Genomic DNA, 17,657 nt, shown 5'->3' on the forward strand with positions numbered 1-17,657 from the left:
GAATGGATAAACAAAGCATGATATATACATACATTCAGTCTAAATAGAAATGAAACCCTGACCCATGTTGTAACATGGATGAACCCTGAAAATATTATGCTACGTGAAATAAGCTAGACACAAAGGACAAATATTGTATGATTCCACTTTTACGAGGTACCTAGAATAGTCAAATTCATAAAGACAACGTAGAATGGTGGTTGCCAGTGCCTTGAGGGAGGAGGGAAATGAATGGGGAGTTACTGTTTAATGGGAACAGAGTTTCAGTTTGGGATGACAAAAAAGTTCTGGAAATGGACAGTGGTGATGATTGCACAATAATGTGTATGTACTTAATGTCACTAAGTTATACCCCAAAATGGTTAAAACGCTAAATTTTATGTTATGCATATTTTGCCACAGTAAAAAAAAAAAAATCTAGCAAATCTGAAAAAAAAAAAAATCATCTCCATGATTGTCTTTGAACTATCTCTCTTCATTTCCTTTGTCCATTTTTCTATTTGGCTATTGGTCATTTGTGGTTTATAACAGCTCTTCACATATATTAGCAAAATTGGCCTTCTATCTGTCATATACGTTATACATCTATTTGTTCAGTTTAACTGACTTTTGACTCTACGGCATTTTAATTTTTATGGCGTTACCTTTATCAGTCTTTTATCTAATGACTTCTTACTGGGTACATAGTTTCAGTTTAGGATGCTAAAAAAGTGATGGAGATGGATGATGGAGACGGTTGCACAAAATTGTAAATACACTTAATGCCACTGAGTTGTACACTTAAAAATGGTAAAAATGTTAAACATTCTGTTATGTATATGTTACCACACTAAAAAAAAAAAAAAGCCAAGTTTGGTGCTTATATGTTAGGGGTTTAGAGTAGCTCTAACGTTTCTTCCCTCTAAGGGCTCTAATTTGTAAAGCATATACATATTGATTTCACAAATCTCTGTGGCACCTTCTCAGCCCCAGAGCAAGGGCTCGCTGGTAAAGCTGAATTAGAGAAACTGGCTTAAACTTGAGGTCAGTGTGGGATCTCTGATCTCCCAGCCTGGGCCTACACTGGGGCACCCCTGCATGCAGGCTTGCCTAAGGAGACAAGATGGGGCAGGCAGAATGGATTTACTCGAGTCATTCTCTGAGCCTGGACCTCAAGCCTTCTTCCATGCCCAGGCATGTATAAAACCAAGAAAGCAAGCTAGAAGGATACCCTAGTACCTCTAGACATGGAGTTGTGAAGCAGGCTGAGCTAAGAAAGTGAGGTACAAGTGGACATGGGCAGTGCGACCTTTACACAGTGATCTGGCTTGAATCATGCAGCTTCTCAACCACCAAGTAAGTCCTCTTTCTCTCTGGGGTAGGGGGACCAAGAGGAGTGGATGTGGGAGTTGGGGTGCTTGAGAGGAAGAAAGCCTGGTAATGTTTCCTCTAACTCTTCTGTCCTGAATGGGGAGAAAACCTGAAATGCCCTCTTTCAGGGTACAAATGTTGGAAGAGGAAAGGAGAAAGTCCTTCATCTCAATCATGCACTGTGGACTCTGGGGGAGCAGTACACAAATCATTATTCTCTTTCTGTATGACGTGAACTTTTTCATCTTTACGTACCTCTGATTGACTCCTCGCATAATACTAGTTGGGGACCAGAGAGGCAGCTGAGCAGTGAGAATCACACCTAGGAGAAACTGATTTGGCTTTTGCACATCTGGATGGGCCGAAGTATCTGTCTGACTAAGAGTATACAGTTGATCACAGGCAACACGGCGAATCTGAAATTACATTTTTAGTGGCAAAGGAAGTACATCAACCAACACTTACAGACTGCTTAAAAAGTTATTTTCTTCCAAAGTCCACCTGTGAAGGATGCTGTAAGGGTTTGAGTATTTCAATCTTTAATGGTAAAGTTTACATTGAATAAACTAGGGCTAATTTAAAACAAGTGTAGTCTGGGAACTAATTTCCCAAATTATTCTAGTACTGTACTCTCATCAATAGGTTTATAATTTAATGTAAATGAAAATAAGGAAAAAACTCTTCTGCAAGTGCCTCAAAGTTAACTTTCAAGGTCATTTACAAAAATGAGGATTATAAAATCTAATGAAAGTTCATGGCTTGAGGTTGGGTCTTTCTTGATTTTGACCAACTTGTTGATGCTTAATGCTAGCTGCCTTGGCCAGCTATGGATACTGAACACTGGCTGTAAGATTTTTTTTATAAACAAACACAAGTTAATCATAGCACTAGTCTCTTGACTTTCAGTGAAATATGAAACAGAAAGGAGGGCAACAGTACAAATGGTCACTTTGCTTTCAGAGGGCTCTGCGGCCTCTTTGTCTGATTCCCCGAGAGGACTAAACACCATCCCTTCTATACTCCCCACCATGTCACAGGTATCCAGAGAGCCCACGCAGAATAGGACCAAAGGGGCTTTTTATAAAGTGAAAAATCCTTACCTCAGCACTTGGTGATCCAAGTAGAATATCAATGATAAAATCAGCAACACAGGGCAAGTTATAGAAAGATGCTAATAATAAGAATAAAGATAATGGGAGCAGGGGAGGAAAATAAGTTAGGAAATGCATTTTCAAAATTTCGAAAATTTTGAATAATTTCTTAAGCTTAACTATCTTAGAAATCATCTCTTCTTCCACACAGAATCAAATTCAGTGCCTCCACAGCTGCACCCACGTCTCTGAGTCTATCCCACGAGAGCCCAAGGTGCTCAAAAGCAGGACTGTGTCTTGGTCATCTTCACACCCGGACATTTTTCATGATGCCGTGTGCACACCAGTTACAGAATAAATGTCTTGCCTTGATAAAACTGTCAATACTTGTGAACTATAAAATGTACCCCACAATAAACTTACAAATGATAAAAAAGCTTGAAGTTATAATTTTTTCATCTTGATTTGAAAATATCTCTATAATTAAACAATTGCAGGAAAATCGAACTAAAAGTATGGTATATGCTCAAAAGCATTTCATAATGAATTACTTTCATATATAAGCCTTTAAAAGCATTTCTGCTCAAAGTAAATCATTTCTGATATTACTGAACTGTCCCATAAACATCTAACTTTTTCTATATGTTTATCTTGACATCTTATATGATGAGTTTGGATGTTATACTAAATACATAATGATCACCAATTCTATGAACAGGCAGTCTGAATCAGTAGTAATAGTGAAGAATAGGGCTCTGATGTGTTGGTATAATTTTTTAAAGTGGAGTTGTTAAGACCTCATCCCTGAATAAGTATTTATTGAGGGCCTACTACACATCACACAGTGTTTGGGTGCTAAGGATTCAGTAGGGAACAAAATGAACAGAAGTCTCTGTTCTTAACGGAGCTTACCATCTAGTTGGGGAGGGGATAATGACAATAAACACAGTAAGCAGAGAAATTATATTGTATGCTATAAAGTGACAAGAGATATAGAAAAATAATAAAGAGTTTAGGTGATGGTGGGTGAGAGAAGGGTTGCGATTTCTTTAAAAAAGGCAGAGGAAGAACATACCAGGAGTTAGGAACAGGCAGTGCAAGGGCCCCGAGGCAGGAATGTGCCTGAGTGTCAGGGAACAGCCAGGAAGCCAGGGTGGCTGAAGCACGGTGCGTGAGGGGAGAGCGGGAGAAGGTGAAGGCACACAGGTGTCACGGGGGTGGATGCTGTCAGGCCTTAGGAAAGACCTGGCTTTCACTCAGTGTGAACCGAGAGGCCACTGCAAGGTTTTAAACAGAGGAGTGATACAATCTGACTTACAGTTTAGAAGGTCCATTCTGGTTACTGTGTGGAGAATAAACTGCAAGGGTAGAAGCAGGGAGATTAGTCAGGGCACTACTGCTATAATCCAAGTAAGAGATGATGACAGGTCAGAGGGTGCTAACAGTGAAGGTGGTCTAAGGGGTGGAATCTAGATAGAATTTGAAGAAGGATGTGCTGACAGATTAGAAGGGTGTGAAAAAAAGGAATCAAGGATGTCTCCAAGAATAAAACTGCTATCAATTCAGATGGGAAATCTCTTGGGCGGTATGGGCCAGACCAGTAGTTCAGTTCTGGACATGTTAAGTTTGGGAAGTCTATCTGATATCTAAGTGGAGAAGTCAGGGGAGCGGTCCAGGCCGTAGAGTCAAATTTAAGTGTTATCAGCACATAGAGGGAATTTAAGGCTGTGAACGTGGATGTGATTATGTGGCGAGAATGAGTGCAGACAGAGATGAGGGACTGAGCCCTGTGGTGTCTAATGTTAAAAGTATGATTAGCAACAGCCCTAGTTTGCCAAAACCAACAATAAAGACAAAAGGGCAAATCTTAAGTTTCATGATTTTTGATACTGGAGTCATTATCAGTTTAGGAATTGATACATAATTCTACTTCTATAGTTTATGACATACAACTTTGGGTTGTTTTAATTCCTCCACTAGAAGGTAAGCTCCTGGAGAGCAGACATACTGCCCTGTAACATCTACTGTGGAACCCTGTATATAGAAGGTGCTCAATAAATACTTGTTCAGAATTTAAGTACTCTAGCACTATTCTTACCTATTCCACATGCCAACTTTCCCCTTTGCCATTTCTATTAACATGACCTTATCTATGAAGGGATAGAAATAATTCCTAACAGAAACCTGGCCTTTTACTAAAAAGAGTAAGCCTCCTGCATACCCAGTTGTTGGCTCCGAAGCTGCAAGCAAGTAACAAGAAGAGACAAAGCCTCTCCAGCAATCAGTGAGTCTTTGGTGGACACGGACTGTTGTCGCACACAGATGCCTGCGTGCAGGGCTACCGGGTCCCCTTCACTTCCAGAGCTGCAATTGCTTCCTGGAAACAGGCAAGCAGAAGGTTACTGTGGATCCCACAGGACCCTTGAGATTATAATATCCTTTAATGAGTCCCATAATCCTCAAGTGAAAGTAAAGAGTTCAAGAAGACACTTTAGGCTAAGAAACAAGAGAGACTTAGTCACTTGATTTGAACCTCATTGCTTTGTACTTAAAACACATTTGGAACCATTAAAAAATATGTTTATGAGGCAAAACTAGTTTCAGGTGACAGAAGTAAGAACATTGCAATTTTGGAGGCATGTGGGAGTCCTGGGATATTAGAAATGTTCCTTATCTTGATTTAGATGGGTTACACATATGTAAAAACCCTAAAAATCCTACATATTTGGCATTTCTGCCCTTTACTGTGTGTATATCATACAGTTTATATATCCACACACATAGATTGAGCAGGGAAACCAAATGAAGCTGAGAAATAAAGCTATTTATAAAGGCCTAACAGAAAATGACAGGCCAAACCAAGAAAATGATTTTTCCAGGTAAAAATTCGAGATGAATTTTTATTACAGCCACAATTATTGGCCTCCCTACACTTTTACACTCAGCAAGCTAAAACTGCTTGGTTTCTCTGTATTCTGTATTTATAACCTTTTTTTCTCTTAGTATGACATACATAAATGAAGGATGCCTAGGCATACATGCACATTTGAGTGTGCACAAATCTAGAGTGTTCAGCTTGATGTTCAGAAACATTTAGTTTTAGCTTACGCTCAAGAACAAGGGAAGGGCTTCCCTGGTGGCGCAGTGGTTGGGAGTCCACCTGCCGATGCAGGGGACACGGGTTCGTGCCCCGGTCCGGGAAGATCCCACGTGCCGCGGAGCAGCTGGGCCCGTGAGCCGTGGCCGCTGGGCCTGCGCGTCCAGAGCCTGTGCTCCGCGGCGGGAGAGGCCACAGCAGTGAGAGGCCTGCGTGCCGCAAAAAAAACCAAAAACAAAAACAAAGAGAAAAGGCTTTCTCCTTTCTGTGACTCTGAACAACCTATACAAAGATGATTCTTACAGCTACTTCCTGCCCAATATTCTGATTACTTTATCCTTTTTAATCAGTACCTGAACTGCTGAGCCTGTTTCGAATTCCAGCAGGAAACAGAGAATTACTTTCTTTAATTGGCTGGCTACTCCCAACGAGGTCAAGCCGTCCTGCAGCTGCAGCCCATGACAATCTCATGAAACAAGCCACAGTAGACGTGAAATCACTGACTTCCATTGTCTAAGGAAGTGAAGAGTGTTGTGAGAAAAGGTAGTACTTGAACACATCCCACTGACTTCAATAACCTCCCCCCGTCTCAGTTTTGAGACTCGTTTCCTTCTAAGATCATCCACAAGATAGTCTTTTCCATGCTTCCATACTGTTCAAAGACTTTCACTACCCCTCTGCTACTTGTAATACAGAGACTCTACTCTCCATGTTCTGGCTTCAAATTACCCATCACCAATTTTGTTTTCATAGTTTCCCCTCTTCCACATTCTGCGTTTTGGCCTATGTGAACCACTGTGTGACCACCCACACAGGCTCTGGCTTTCTCTCTAACTGCTCACGCCCTCCCTTTTGCTTGAACAACTATCCCCTCTCCAAGCTAATCTCTGTATATCGAACCCCTACTATTCTTGAAGGCCTAGCTCAAATGCCACCTCCTACATAAAATCATCCGTGATAGCCACACATGAAGATAATTTATTCCACCTCCTCTCAAGGCCTGTAGAATGCTTTGCCTTTGCAGTTCTCTTATAACATCTGATATCTTCTACCTGAATTACAGTTATTTCTGCACTAGTGATCTCTTTCTTACTCACCATGAGCTTCTTGAAGGCAATATTCATGTCAGTAATTTTTATATCTGCATACCACCACCAGCGCCTTCTAAACAGGAGGTACTTAATATTTCTTGAATACACAAATCACTTACTTGTATTGCAACTCGAGCAGCAGGGATGATTTCCTCAACCCTAATGGAAGACCTGTCAGACACTGACAGCTGTCGGTAGGATGACTTTTCTGGGGTACCACACAAGGACATCTGCCTGCTTGTCTGCCGGCTGACATTTCGGAACGGGCGAGAAGTAAGTGCTTCTATGCCGTCTTTGGTGAGGTCTTCCTCTAATAATGTCGGCAATGTTTGTCCCACAAGTAAAAATCTTAAAAGGAAACAAAAAGCTAGGCTTAGTCAAGGTCATTTCATACTATTTTAAAGGATGGGATTTGGAAGAAAAAGTCAAGAATTGCCTTCTGAGACTAACACAACATATTTACATACCTTGCAAGTTGTAGGCAGATGGAATAAACTCCCTGCCTTGTTTCATAGTCTACTTCTGATGGGATGGAATCCCTCTGCATGACATTTACAACCAAACTTCAAAGAAAAGAAAAAAAAAAAGGCAGATATTAAAGACTTCTACTTCTTTTATAGGAAATCTTCTGTAAGTAATTTGATTGTTTATAAACGTTATCAGTTACTTAAAATTTCTACAAGATCTTTACCTATAAATGGATCACACATATTCCTATTACAATTATTTCCTATAGTACATATAAACCTCCTGGTCCATTTAGAATTAGACTCCTTCCTTAGCCAAAAAGATAACCAACACAGAGTGTTTGGGTGGTTCTCCTTCTCACTAACTGGTTTCGAGTGCACCGATCAACTGCTATCTTGGTACTAGTAGAACTGTCAATTCAAAAGTATGTCCAGAATTGGTGTATTCCACAAAGCTTGTTTTTCATATCCACTACCACCTATATTGCTGCAAAAGCTTCCCAACTGTTCTTCCTGATTCTACTCTTGATGTTTCACCACCAAAATCTATTCTCAAAAGATCAACCAGAGTGATCCTTTAAAAATGGAGGTCACCATGGAACTGCTCTGCACAAAATCCTCCCATGGCTTCCTATTTCCTTCATAGTAGCTTGTAAGATCCTGCATAACCGGACCTCTGGTATCTCTGTGACCTCATGCTTCCTACCCTGCCCCCTCACTTGGTCCCAACCACACTAGACCCCTGCCGGCCTCGCAGGCACCAGGTTCGCCCACACAGGGGCTCGCACTAGATGCTCCTCCGGACAGCTTTCTCCCCTATCTCCAGGTCTTGCTCCCTCCCGTCCTTCAGGTCTTTGTAAAATGTCACCCCATCAGTGAAGCTTTCCCAGATCACCCCACTGGATATCAAACCCTCTCCATCCACTCTTCCTTGTCTTATTTTTCCCTACAGCTCTTATCACCACCTGACATACACTCTTACTTCTTCGTTTATTGTCTGTCTTCTGTTCCAGACTGTAAGCTTCATGAGGACATGGATTTTTGTTTCATCTACTCACTGCTCTGTTCCCAGTGCTTAGAACAATGCAGACACGTACATTAACTGACATTCAAAAATAAGCCAGAAGTAAAATGCCTTAATTAGCACAGCTCTGTAACTGGCTGAGTGATCTGAAATGAGTTTAAACCTTACAGTTCCACTTCTCTGTTTCCCACCCCCTTTATCTCCTCAAGGTCTCACCCAACTTCTCTTCCCCTGAAGGCCTCCAGACAGGAATTCCTTCAATTACCCTCTGTTCAAACGTCAAGTGGGTCTTCACTCCTTCCTCCCCCAGGGGAAATGGCATGCCTACTTCTTTCTGGAGCAAATCTCCTTCCAACTGCAGTGGAACTTAGCCCCATCAGTTGATCATCCCCCTTTCTTTTATCTTTATTCTTTTCTTTTTCATCGGCCCCTTTTAGTCAGCCTACAATGAGAATCAAGTCTTCTACAAATTAAAATCAAAACAGAAGAGCAAACTTTCCCCTCAGTTATTCTAACCTTCAAACTCCTGTCACCTCCGTTTTCTCACTCAACATAAAGCAGAGGTTTCTACTTACTGATTCTGCTTCCCATCCTTACACTTGCCACGCAACACTTGGCCAGCTGCTTATGCCCTGAGGCTTTACTTACACACTGATGTCTCCCTGAACCTCTAGTGCCATTCTCCACTTCTCTCGAGAGCATCATGTCCAAACCATCCTCTTCACATGACTCACAGGGACCTCGTGTGCAATCAAATTCTTGACTTTCTCACTTTCCTCCATCTGGTTCCATATTTATTTCCCATATGGGTTAAAGAGTCACCATTCACTCACTCTTCCAAGCTAGAAATCACAGGCCATTTTATAAATGTTCCTACCCTATATCTAGTCATAAAGACTTGCCTATTTCACCTTATTCCTTCTACCACACTGTCCCATATTTAGAAACGGTCTCCTCTCCTCTGGAACAGTCATAGTTCTATAGTTCTCCCTGCCGGCAGCCTCTCCCTCCCACTTCTATCCATCTTCTCCACTGTAGCCAGAGTAACTGTTCTAGGTAACTCCTGGGTTAGAAACCTCCTGTTTTTCCATGGTCTTCAAGATAAAGCTGAAATTCCTCAATGTGACCCCTCTTTACATATTTCTCTCCTTTATCCTTTGCTCTAGCCTCACTAGGCAACTGTACTTCCCAAGACAGTCCATGATGCTTTCACTCATCCCCACCCCACCTCTGGCTTAGAGTGCCCTTTTCCCCTTATTAACCTAGGGAATGGCGACTCATCGCTCAATTCCTAGCTCAAATGTCACTTTCTGGGAAGCATTTCCTACTCTTATGATCCTAAGCAAATCTAACCGTTTAACCACTGCTTTCTTCCCCACCCCACAAAGCACTTTTTATAAGCCTCTGTTTTGATACTTATAATAACTGTTTGTTATTCTTTATTAAACCATGAGGCTCTCAAGGGCAGGGATAATATCTGTGCACCCCCATCACTAATGCCTTGCACAACATAGATTACCGACAATCAGATTCACCTTATCTCAACTGATGTGGGAATGAACAGAAACAGTAAGCCTTCTCTCCTCTACTCGAGAATTTCCCTCACTACCAGAGAGGAAAGAGACATGCTTCTGTCAGTTTTCCAAATAATCAAAAGTCATAAAATGAGTTAAAATATTCCAAAGACTAAAACAACACTCCTTATTATAACTGTCATAATGCTTCACCTAATGCCTTGTAAGAATAAGCAAGGCTTGGCAGGAGAAATTAACTAAAATAACTAGATTCATTTTCTGCAATTCATATAACATAATATCGAAACTCTAACCTCAAACCTCCTGCTTTGAGGAAGTTCTCACAAAAGGATTTTGCACAGTTTCTTGCCATGTCATCATCAGCTGTTGGCATGAGTTTGGAGCTTAGAACCTTGGAAAAAGATAAGCACAATTAAATCATCCCAACATTTCCGGTTGAAATTACTCCTTTATACTAAGTAAAACAATCAGACAATTTGAGTCAGAATCTCTTCAAATGCTACTGTTCTTTTTACCCCCAGTAGTGTAAGGAGGCTGATGTTTCACAAATAAAATAATCAAATTTTCCAAGTTCCATTTACTTAGCATGAAAAATCTTTCTGTTTTTAAGAGAGCTGGTGTATTCTTCTTTTTATGAAACCAGCAAATGTGAAGGTCTCAGGCTCCCAGACTTAGGTAAGAGCAGGTAACATTATGTGTTATGCTGATATGTTCTAGAAAAAGTATATAAACTAAAGTCTTACAAAACAGCCCATTTATTATAAATGCTGGATGAGTTGCCAGATAATGATTCTAACTCCTATTTACTGAGCACCTATCTACAAAGTACTAGGCATAAGGTGAGGTACTTAACATGCATTCTCTCTTAATCTCACTATGCACAGCACAGGTATTTTACTCTACAGGTAAAGACTGAGACCTGAGAGGTTAAGTGACCTCCCATCTGAGGTCACATAGTTAGAATTCAAGTCCAGATGTGCCTCACTCTAATACCCATGCCCCTTTTATGACACTGCAATACCCACCTAAAGGAAAGCTCAACTAAATATTCTGGTATAGTAGAGAATTATTTCACATAACTAATCATACTGTGGTATGAGACGACGAATCTAGCTCACATTCTAGTTTTACCACCGACTAGCTGAAAGATCTCAGCTATGTGATTTTCCTTTTTTGCCTCAGGTTTCTCATACGGTAAATGGGGACAATAATTACCTTTACCAGAGGATTGTTTGTAAGTAAGATAACACAAGCTTAAGGTGCTTTAGTACAAGCTCTGGCACAAAACAATTGCCCAGTAAACAACTGCTTATTTAGTAATGATTTAAAAAAAAATTTTAAAGCTCATTGCTGCAGTTTCCCCAAGGTTTTAATCTAGATGTAATTCAAGATCCTTTTCTATTCAAAAAAATCTGCTTCTATGAACCTATTAGTTTTACGGCTTAGATTTTTAATGTGGTATTTTTGTTTAAAGATGCTTTCTTCCTAAGCTGCCCTTTGGGAAACAGCCTCACCAGCCTCAGATCACAAGCATCACACAAGGAGAATGGGAACCCTCTGCTATCCTAACCCCTCCTGAATGTCAACAGCCACATGCACATACTCCCCATGTTTAATGGACAATTTAGTGAAGATGGAAGGTTTCTCCAAAGGAATGGGTATTTGTAATATCCACTTTGAATCTTCCTAGTGGGCAAACATAAGTTAAAGATCGAAATGCAAGGACATTAACCTTGCAGGTAATAGTAAAAATAAGTGCTCTGGGAGTGTTAGGTTTTCTACATTTTTTATGTCAAGCAAAAGAAAACCTATCAGAGGAATTTCCAGTTAATCAGAAGTCCTAAAATTATACCGGAGATAATTTATATAACCCTTTGGCTCTAATAATGCAATCTAGGTAGCCAATGACAAGCTAGACCCACTGTTGGGTCATTCTGTTTCTCTGGGTGCTCTCAAATATGGGTGTTAAAATTTATACCTTAACTTTCTGAGACAATCATTCAAAAGCAAATGACAAATCTGGCAGTAATTGTAAGATGTCAATTTCATAAGCTTGAGTTAGCCAAAAATATCTAGGTAATTTTCTGTTTTAGAATATTGTATGTATTTTTAAATGTCTGCAAGAAATAAGGACATATTTTATTTTAAAAATATTTGCTAGATATTTTCTCCTTTTGAACCCAACAAATGTTTTCACAAGAACGATTATTTTAAGGCAAATATGAAATGTTAACACAGCTCCACCATATAAATAAGTGAAACATAAAAATGAATGAATGTAATTTTATACTCCAAATTAGACTGTCAGATGAAATAAAACTTGGAAAAAATGCCCAAGCAGGTACCTTCCTACCAATTATGACCTATGTTGTGATTCAAAACCTACTGAAGATAAATGGTAATTTGATGATTAAGGTTGCTTAGGCACTGATCTGGATTCCTTAATAAATAACTGACTGGATAGAACACATTAGGGCAAAGCAAAATCATTCAGGGCTCTATTTTCTCCAGATCTTAAGTGGCCTGAGGGTCTAGCCCCTCACCCTCCAAGAGTGGGCCACTCTCCACACTGCTTTGTTACTGCTTTCATTTCATGACTCAGCCTATCCAGCCTCCCCTATGTCTTACTCATAAGATCTTGGAGCAATTATCTTGTCCTTTCAACTCTGACCCTTTAAATACCACAATGACTTGTAGACAGTAAACAGTTAGTAAATGTTTACTGAACTACATCTACTAGTTTAAAGCTACTACTGGGAAGAAGGATAATAAAAATATTCTTTTCAAATTCTTTCAATTCTTTTTTTTAACCTTGAAATAATAATGTTAATGTGACTCCTGACAAACTCCTTATAAAGCTTCATTAATGGCCACAAATTACAACAGCTTTTTAAAAAAGTTAGGATGCATTTAATAAACAAGAAGGCTGAGGATTAGGAACTGATGTTATACAGACTTGCAAAACTTCCAGAGGAAGATAATGACACATTTTAATACATAACGCTTCCTAATTATTTATTTACATGCTATTTTGCAAGTATAACAATGCACACAGGTATAAACTGAAAAAGAAAACTGAGCATGTTCAAAGTCCAAAACAACAAAATACTTCAATTTATATTCTATTTTTTACTTTTTAAAACTAATTTTTCTTAACAAACCATTCAATAATAATAGAAACCTATTTACTTATTTCTGATATCTGAAAGCATGAACCTTTAGGCCAAAATGAATCTGTTAAAATGAAGTAAAAAGAAATGAGGTTTCTTACTTCTAAGTTGTAGAGCACTCTGAAGGTGGACATTCCTGGAGCGAAAGATCGAAACAGACTTTCTAAAATTGAACTGGCGCTTGGCTGATGCTGCTGCTTGGAAGAGAGGGATGGAGATTTTGAAGACTGAGCACTTGTTTCAGACAGCAATGTTTTCTAAGTTTAATGGAAAGAAAAAAGGAATATACAGCTCAAAAGCACAAATAAAGAGAAGCAGATATCACTACACACTCTAATGTTTTTTCCGACTTTAATACAATCAAATCAATGAAATTTTCTAAAAATTAACCTCAAAGCCACATCACTCTAATTATTAACAAAGCACTGAACTCCATCACACAGACAGTAAATGCTCAACAGCATTCCAATCCTACAGGAATGCTTCTGGGATTGTATTCTAAGCAACACTAGTGGGGTCATCCTAATTTGTTTCCATGTTTTTAAAATTTGTACCACTAGGAGACTTCCCTGGTGGTCCAGTGGTTAAGACTCTGTGCTCCCAATGCACGGGGCATGGGTTTGAACCCTGGCTGGGGAACTAAGATCCCACATACCGCAACTAAGCTTGCACGCCGCAACTACTGAGCCCATGCACTCTAGAGCCCTCGCGCTGCAACTAGGAAAGCCCACGTGCTGCAGTGAAGAGCCCTCGCAGCCAAAATAAAATAAATTAATTAATTAAAATAAATAAAATTTGTACCACCAAACATTGATAATTAAATTATAAGATTGCAGTGTAGTAGTTTTGATAATTTTTTTAGTTAGTATGAGTAATATAGCTTTTAATTACATTAGTTCTCTTCTTCCTCAAATTAATATATAAGGTACATGTGACACGATTATGAGCTCATCTAAACTATAATCACTGAAATACAAAATTCATAACTTAGTTCTAACAGCTTTGATCTAAATGAACTTATTCTGAGAACACAAACAATGTTATAGATAAAACACAATTTCATTATATATATATACACAACTCTTAAGGAACAAGATTCTAAACATTAAACAAAAGGAACTTTAAATATCAACTGTGAAAATATTAAATGATAACCCATTTACGCAAGCAACTCAAACATATGCAACAACCACATTCAGAGAGGCATCATAACAGAAGAAAAATATCTCAACTCAATCAGAACTAGAGTCTGACCCTAGTCAAAACCGTTCATCACTCTGCGCTTGGGTTTCCTAATATAAAACATGAAGGAGGTGGAAGCAGATGATACTAAAGGCTCTTCCAGTTCTAAAATTTGATATCATTATTTACAGCAAAGGTATTTTTCTAAAGAAAAAAAAAACTGTTATGGGAAAGATGATATCATATGACCTTAATGTGATGTCATGCTGTATTTTCACTGAATCATGATATAAAATTTCCATGCCTGTTAAATAACTATCCAAGATACTCATACCTTTCTTCCTAAAGAATCAAGTTGATCAAGGGCTTCCTGAATGGCTGGATCAGTGGGTATCAAGAGCAGAAGCTTTCGTACTCGTAGAGTTATCCTGAAATTTTTCAAATATTAATTTTTTTTCACACAAACCACAGTTTCAATAACAAAGTCACTTAGTATGGGATGTGAAGCAATATACATTTCAAGTGAACATTTACTGGGTTCCCTAACTTTAATACCTTTCTCTCTTTCAAGCTTTGTAAACATTTCTATTTACCTTGGCTCCTCCAGATTGGCCAGCTGGTAAAGCATGTCAAATACATTGCACACAAGTGCCATCACCACACCAGGGAGGGATTTCTCCTGAGGGAGGAAGCAAAACATAAATGCAAATTTACAAAACAATTTCCTCCTTTTCTAATCAAAGGTACGAACAATAAAATTCCTGGTTCTTAAAGACTGGCCTGCAAAACTGGAGGGAAGCATGGTGCTTATCTGTCTCAAACAACAACGCACGGGAGCACAGAGTGAGGGACCACTCCCTCTCCTAGCGTGCTCATCACCTGGGCTCTCTTCTCCTACCACCTGCTGGCCAAGGGGCTAAGGCACCAAAAAGTAGGCAGCAGCAGAGAGGCAAAAGGAAGGGCAGATGTGATGAACAGAACGGAGGGTGGGCACCGTTGGGAGCTGATCATAGCTTGGCAGGAGCAAACAAGGCAGAGTGATTTAAAAGCAAATTCATTCAGAACTCTAATGGAAAACTGATGAATTCATAAAAGTGCTAACAAAAGATCAAGATGAAAAAAAATTAATTACATGGGACTGAGTGAACTGATGAGGATGATTATAATTTTTGTGACTTTCTGTTTGAATAATAATAATAAAAAATCCCACAAGGACTCAGAGGCAAAAAATATACAAAGCAATTTTCACTGCAAGGTAAAGGAGCCGTTACAGTGGAGGATGACTGGGCTGAATGTCAATATTATGACATAGTAAGAGTGCGTTTCGTGTTTGGTAATTGCAATCATTGTTGCGGTCATCCATTTACAATGCTTGGTGTCAGTTTATTTATCTCTTGTTAAAATAAAATACAGTGTGTGTGTGTGTGAGTTGTGAAAAAACAAAAACAAAAACAAAAACCAGGAGTCAATCGTGTTAAAAAAAAAAAACAGGGCTTCCCTGGTGGCGCAGTGGTTGAGAGTCTGCCTGCCGATGTAGGGGACATGGGTTCGTGCCCCGGTCCGGGAAGATCCCACATGCTGCGGAGCGGCTGGGCCCGTGAGCCACGGCCGCTGAGCCTGCCTGTCTGGAGCCTGTGCTCCTCCGCAACGGGAGAGGCCACAACAGCGAGAGGCCCGCGTAATGCAAAAACAAACAAACAAACAAAAAACCCCACAAATTCAAAGTGATATAATCAAACACACACACTCACACAACCACATAGATATAAATGTAATTTAAGTTGAGAAAAAGAAGTTGGCCTCTTTTTTTTAAAGGTGAAAAAAATGGATACAACTGTATAGAAGAGATTCAGATGTGATTAAAGTACTATTTTCTGGTATAAGAAATAAAAAAGCTGGATATCAGTATAGAATATATTTGGGAAGGTTTTTAATAAATTCAGGATAAATATGAGATAGTTTAAAAATGTTAAACTCAAAGATGCTATGTACGTCATTTCTGTTGCTGATAAACTGTCATAATACTGCTCTGAGTATGATTTCGTTCTTAAATTCTCACTACATATAAGTATAGTTACTTTTTAAGAAACGGCACAATACTAACATTAACCCTGCAGGATTCTGTGGTATCTATAAGCAAGGCTATGCTCTCTAAGTGAAAGAGACAGCCATGCAAAGATCTTACATTTGTAATTAAATGAAAGGACTATACATAATAACTATGAAAAAAAATCCCTCTCTGTCATTTAAATACCTTTATTTCACAAGAGGGCTGGTATTATCTTACTTTTCTAGACTATAAAAGCATAAAGAACTGAATGGTCTTGTTAGTTTTGTACCCCTGGTGCTGAGCTCAGTTCCTGGCAGAGAGAAGGTACAAAAAACCCTGATTCATAAAATCATTCAACAAATACTGATTACCTATTATGTTCTAGGCACTGTTTTAGGTGCTGGAAATACAGCAGTGAGCAAAACAGACAAAGGTCTGCTCTCAAGGAGCTTAAATTTCACTGGTGGGGGGGAGAGGCAAAAATAAAGTAGGGAAGGGAAATGAGATGTGCAGGAGTAGCAACAGGTGGCAAGTTTAGACAGGACTGCTAAAGAAGGCTCACCAAGAAGGCAACATTTGAGTGAAGGCTGAAGAAGTGAGAAAGAACCACGTGGGTATCAGGAAAGAACATTACAAGCACAGAGAAGAGCAGGTGCACAGGGCCCACTTTGTTTGAGGACCAACATGGAGGCCAGTGCAGCTGGAGTGGTGAGAGTGAGGGTGGGTCATGGGGGAACATCTCAGTGGGGGGGATAGACCAAGTAGGCCCTGAAGGTCCCAGTAAAGACTCTGGCTCTTACTCTGAGATGGGAGCCGCTGGAGAGTCTGAGCTGAGAAGTGGCATATAATCTGACTCTGTTTAAAAGAGATCATGGGCTGTTGGGTGCTACACAGAGAAGAGACTGAACTGGTATAGGGGCAGAAGCCCTGAGACCAGTGAAAGAACTCCTGAAACCCTCCAGCTGAGCGAGGATGGCTGCTTAGATTGGTGTGGAAGCTGTGGAGGCAGAGAAAAGGAGCTAGATTCTAGATGAATTTTAAAGGTAGAGTCAAGGATTTGCTGACGGATAGGGCTATGCTTTGAGAGAAAGTAGGGACCCAAGGATTTTGGCATGAGCCACTAGAAGCATGAAATAGGCGTTATCTGAAATACGGCAAGGCTGGGATGAAGAGGTTTGGGTTAGGGGTGAGGTGGTGGGAAAGGGGATATCAGGAGCTCAGTTTTGGATGTTAGGACTGGGATGTCTATCACACATTTAAGAGGAGATGCTGATTAACCAGTTGGTTCCATGTACCTAGACTTCAAGCTGAAAATAAAAATTGGGGTGTTATCAATATACATACAATATATAACGCTTTGAAACTGGATGAGATTCCTAAGGGAATGAGCGTAGACAGAGGAAAGGTCAAAGGACTGAGCCAGGGAACTTCTTTGTACACAGATCGGGAAGATGAAAAGGAGGCAGCAGAGGAGACCAAAGAGGGAGAACCAGAGCGGGAGGGCGGAGCCAGGGGGGTTCTGAAAGCCAAGGGGAAAAAGTATTTCAAGGGGAAGTGATCACATGGATCAACTGCTGAAATGTCAAGAAGACGAGGATTG

At 39.8% G+C, this 17,657-nt stretch overlaps 1 protein-coding gene across 2 annotated transcripts in view; it reads right to left on the reverse strand.

Annotated features, from left to right (window-relative positions):
• Window positions 1-17,657, reverse strand: part of USP24 (ubiquitin specific peptidase 24) — a 149,515-nt gene that overhangs the window by 51,401 nt on the left and 80,457 nt on the right. For both annotated transcript variants that reach the window (XM_060022669.2, XM_060022660.2), the window contains exons 29-38: window positions 14,601-14,686; window positions 14,342-14,435; window positions 12,927-13,082; window positions 9,949-10,046; window positions 7,097-7,192; window positions 6,749-6,977; window positions 5,892-6,051; window positions 4,663-4,818; window positions 2,451-2,521; window positions 1,606-1,766 (exon numbers count right to left, since the gene is read on the reverse strand). In XM_060022669.2, the coding sequence (XP_059878652.1) occupies window positions 1,606-1,766; window positions 2,451-2,521; window positions 4,663-4,818; window positions 5,892-6,051; window positions 6,749-6,977; window positions 7,097-7,192; window positions 9,949-10,046; window positions 12,927-13,082; window positions 14,342-14,435; window positions 14,601-14,686 (1,307 nt within the window). The remainder of the gene's footprint in view (window positions 1-1,605; window positions 1,767-2,450; window positions 2,522-4,662; window positions 4,819-5,891; window positions 6,052-6,748; window positions 6,978-7,096; window positions 7,193-9,948; window positions 10,047-12,926; window positions 13,083-14,341; window positions 14,436-14,600; window positions 14,687-17,657) is intronic.

Source organism: Delphinus delphis, chromosome 1 (genome assembly GCF_949987515.2).
Source record: "Delphinus delphis chromosome 1, mDelDel1.2, whole genome shotgun sequence".
Lineage (NCBI taxonomy): Eukaryota > Metazoa > Chordata > Mammalia > Artiodactyla > Delphinidae > Delphinus > Delphinus delphis.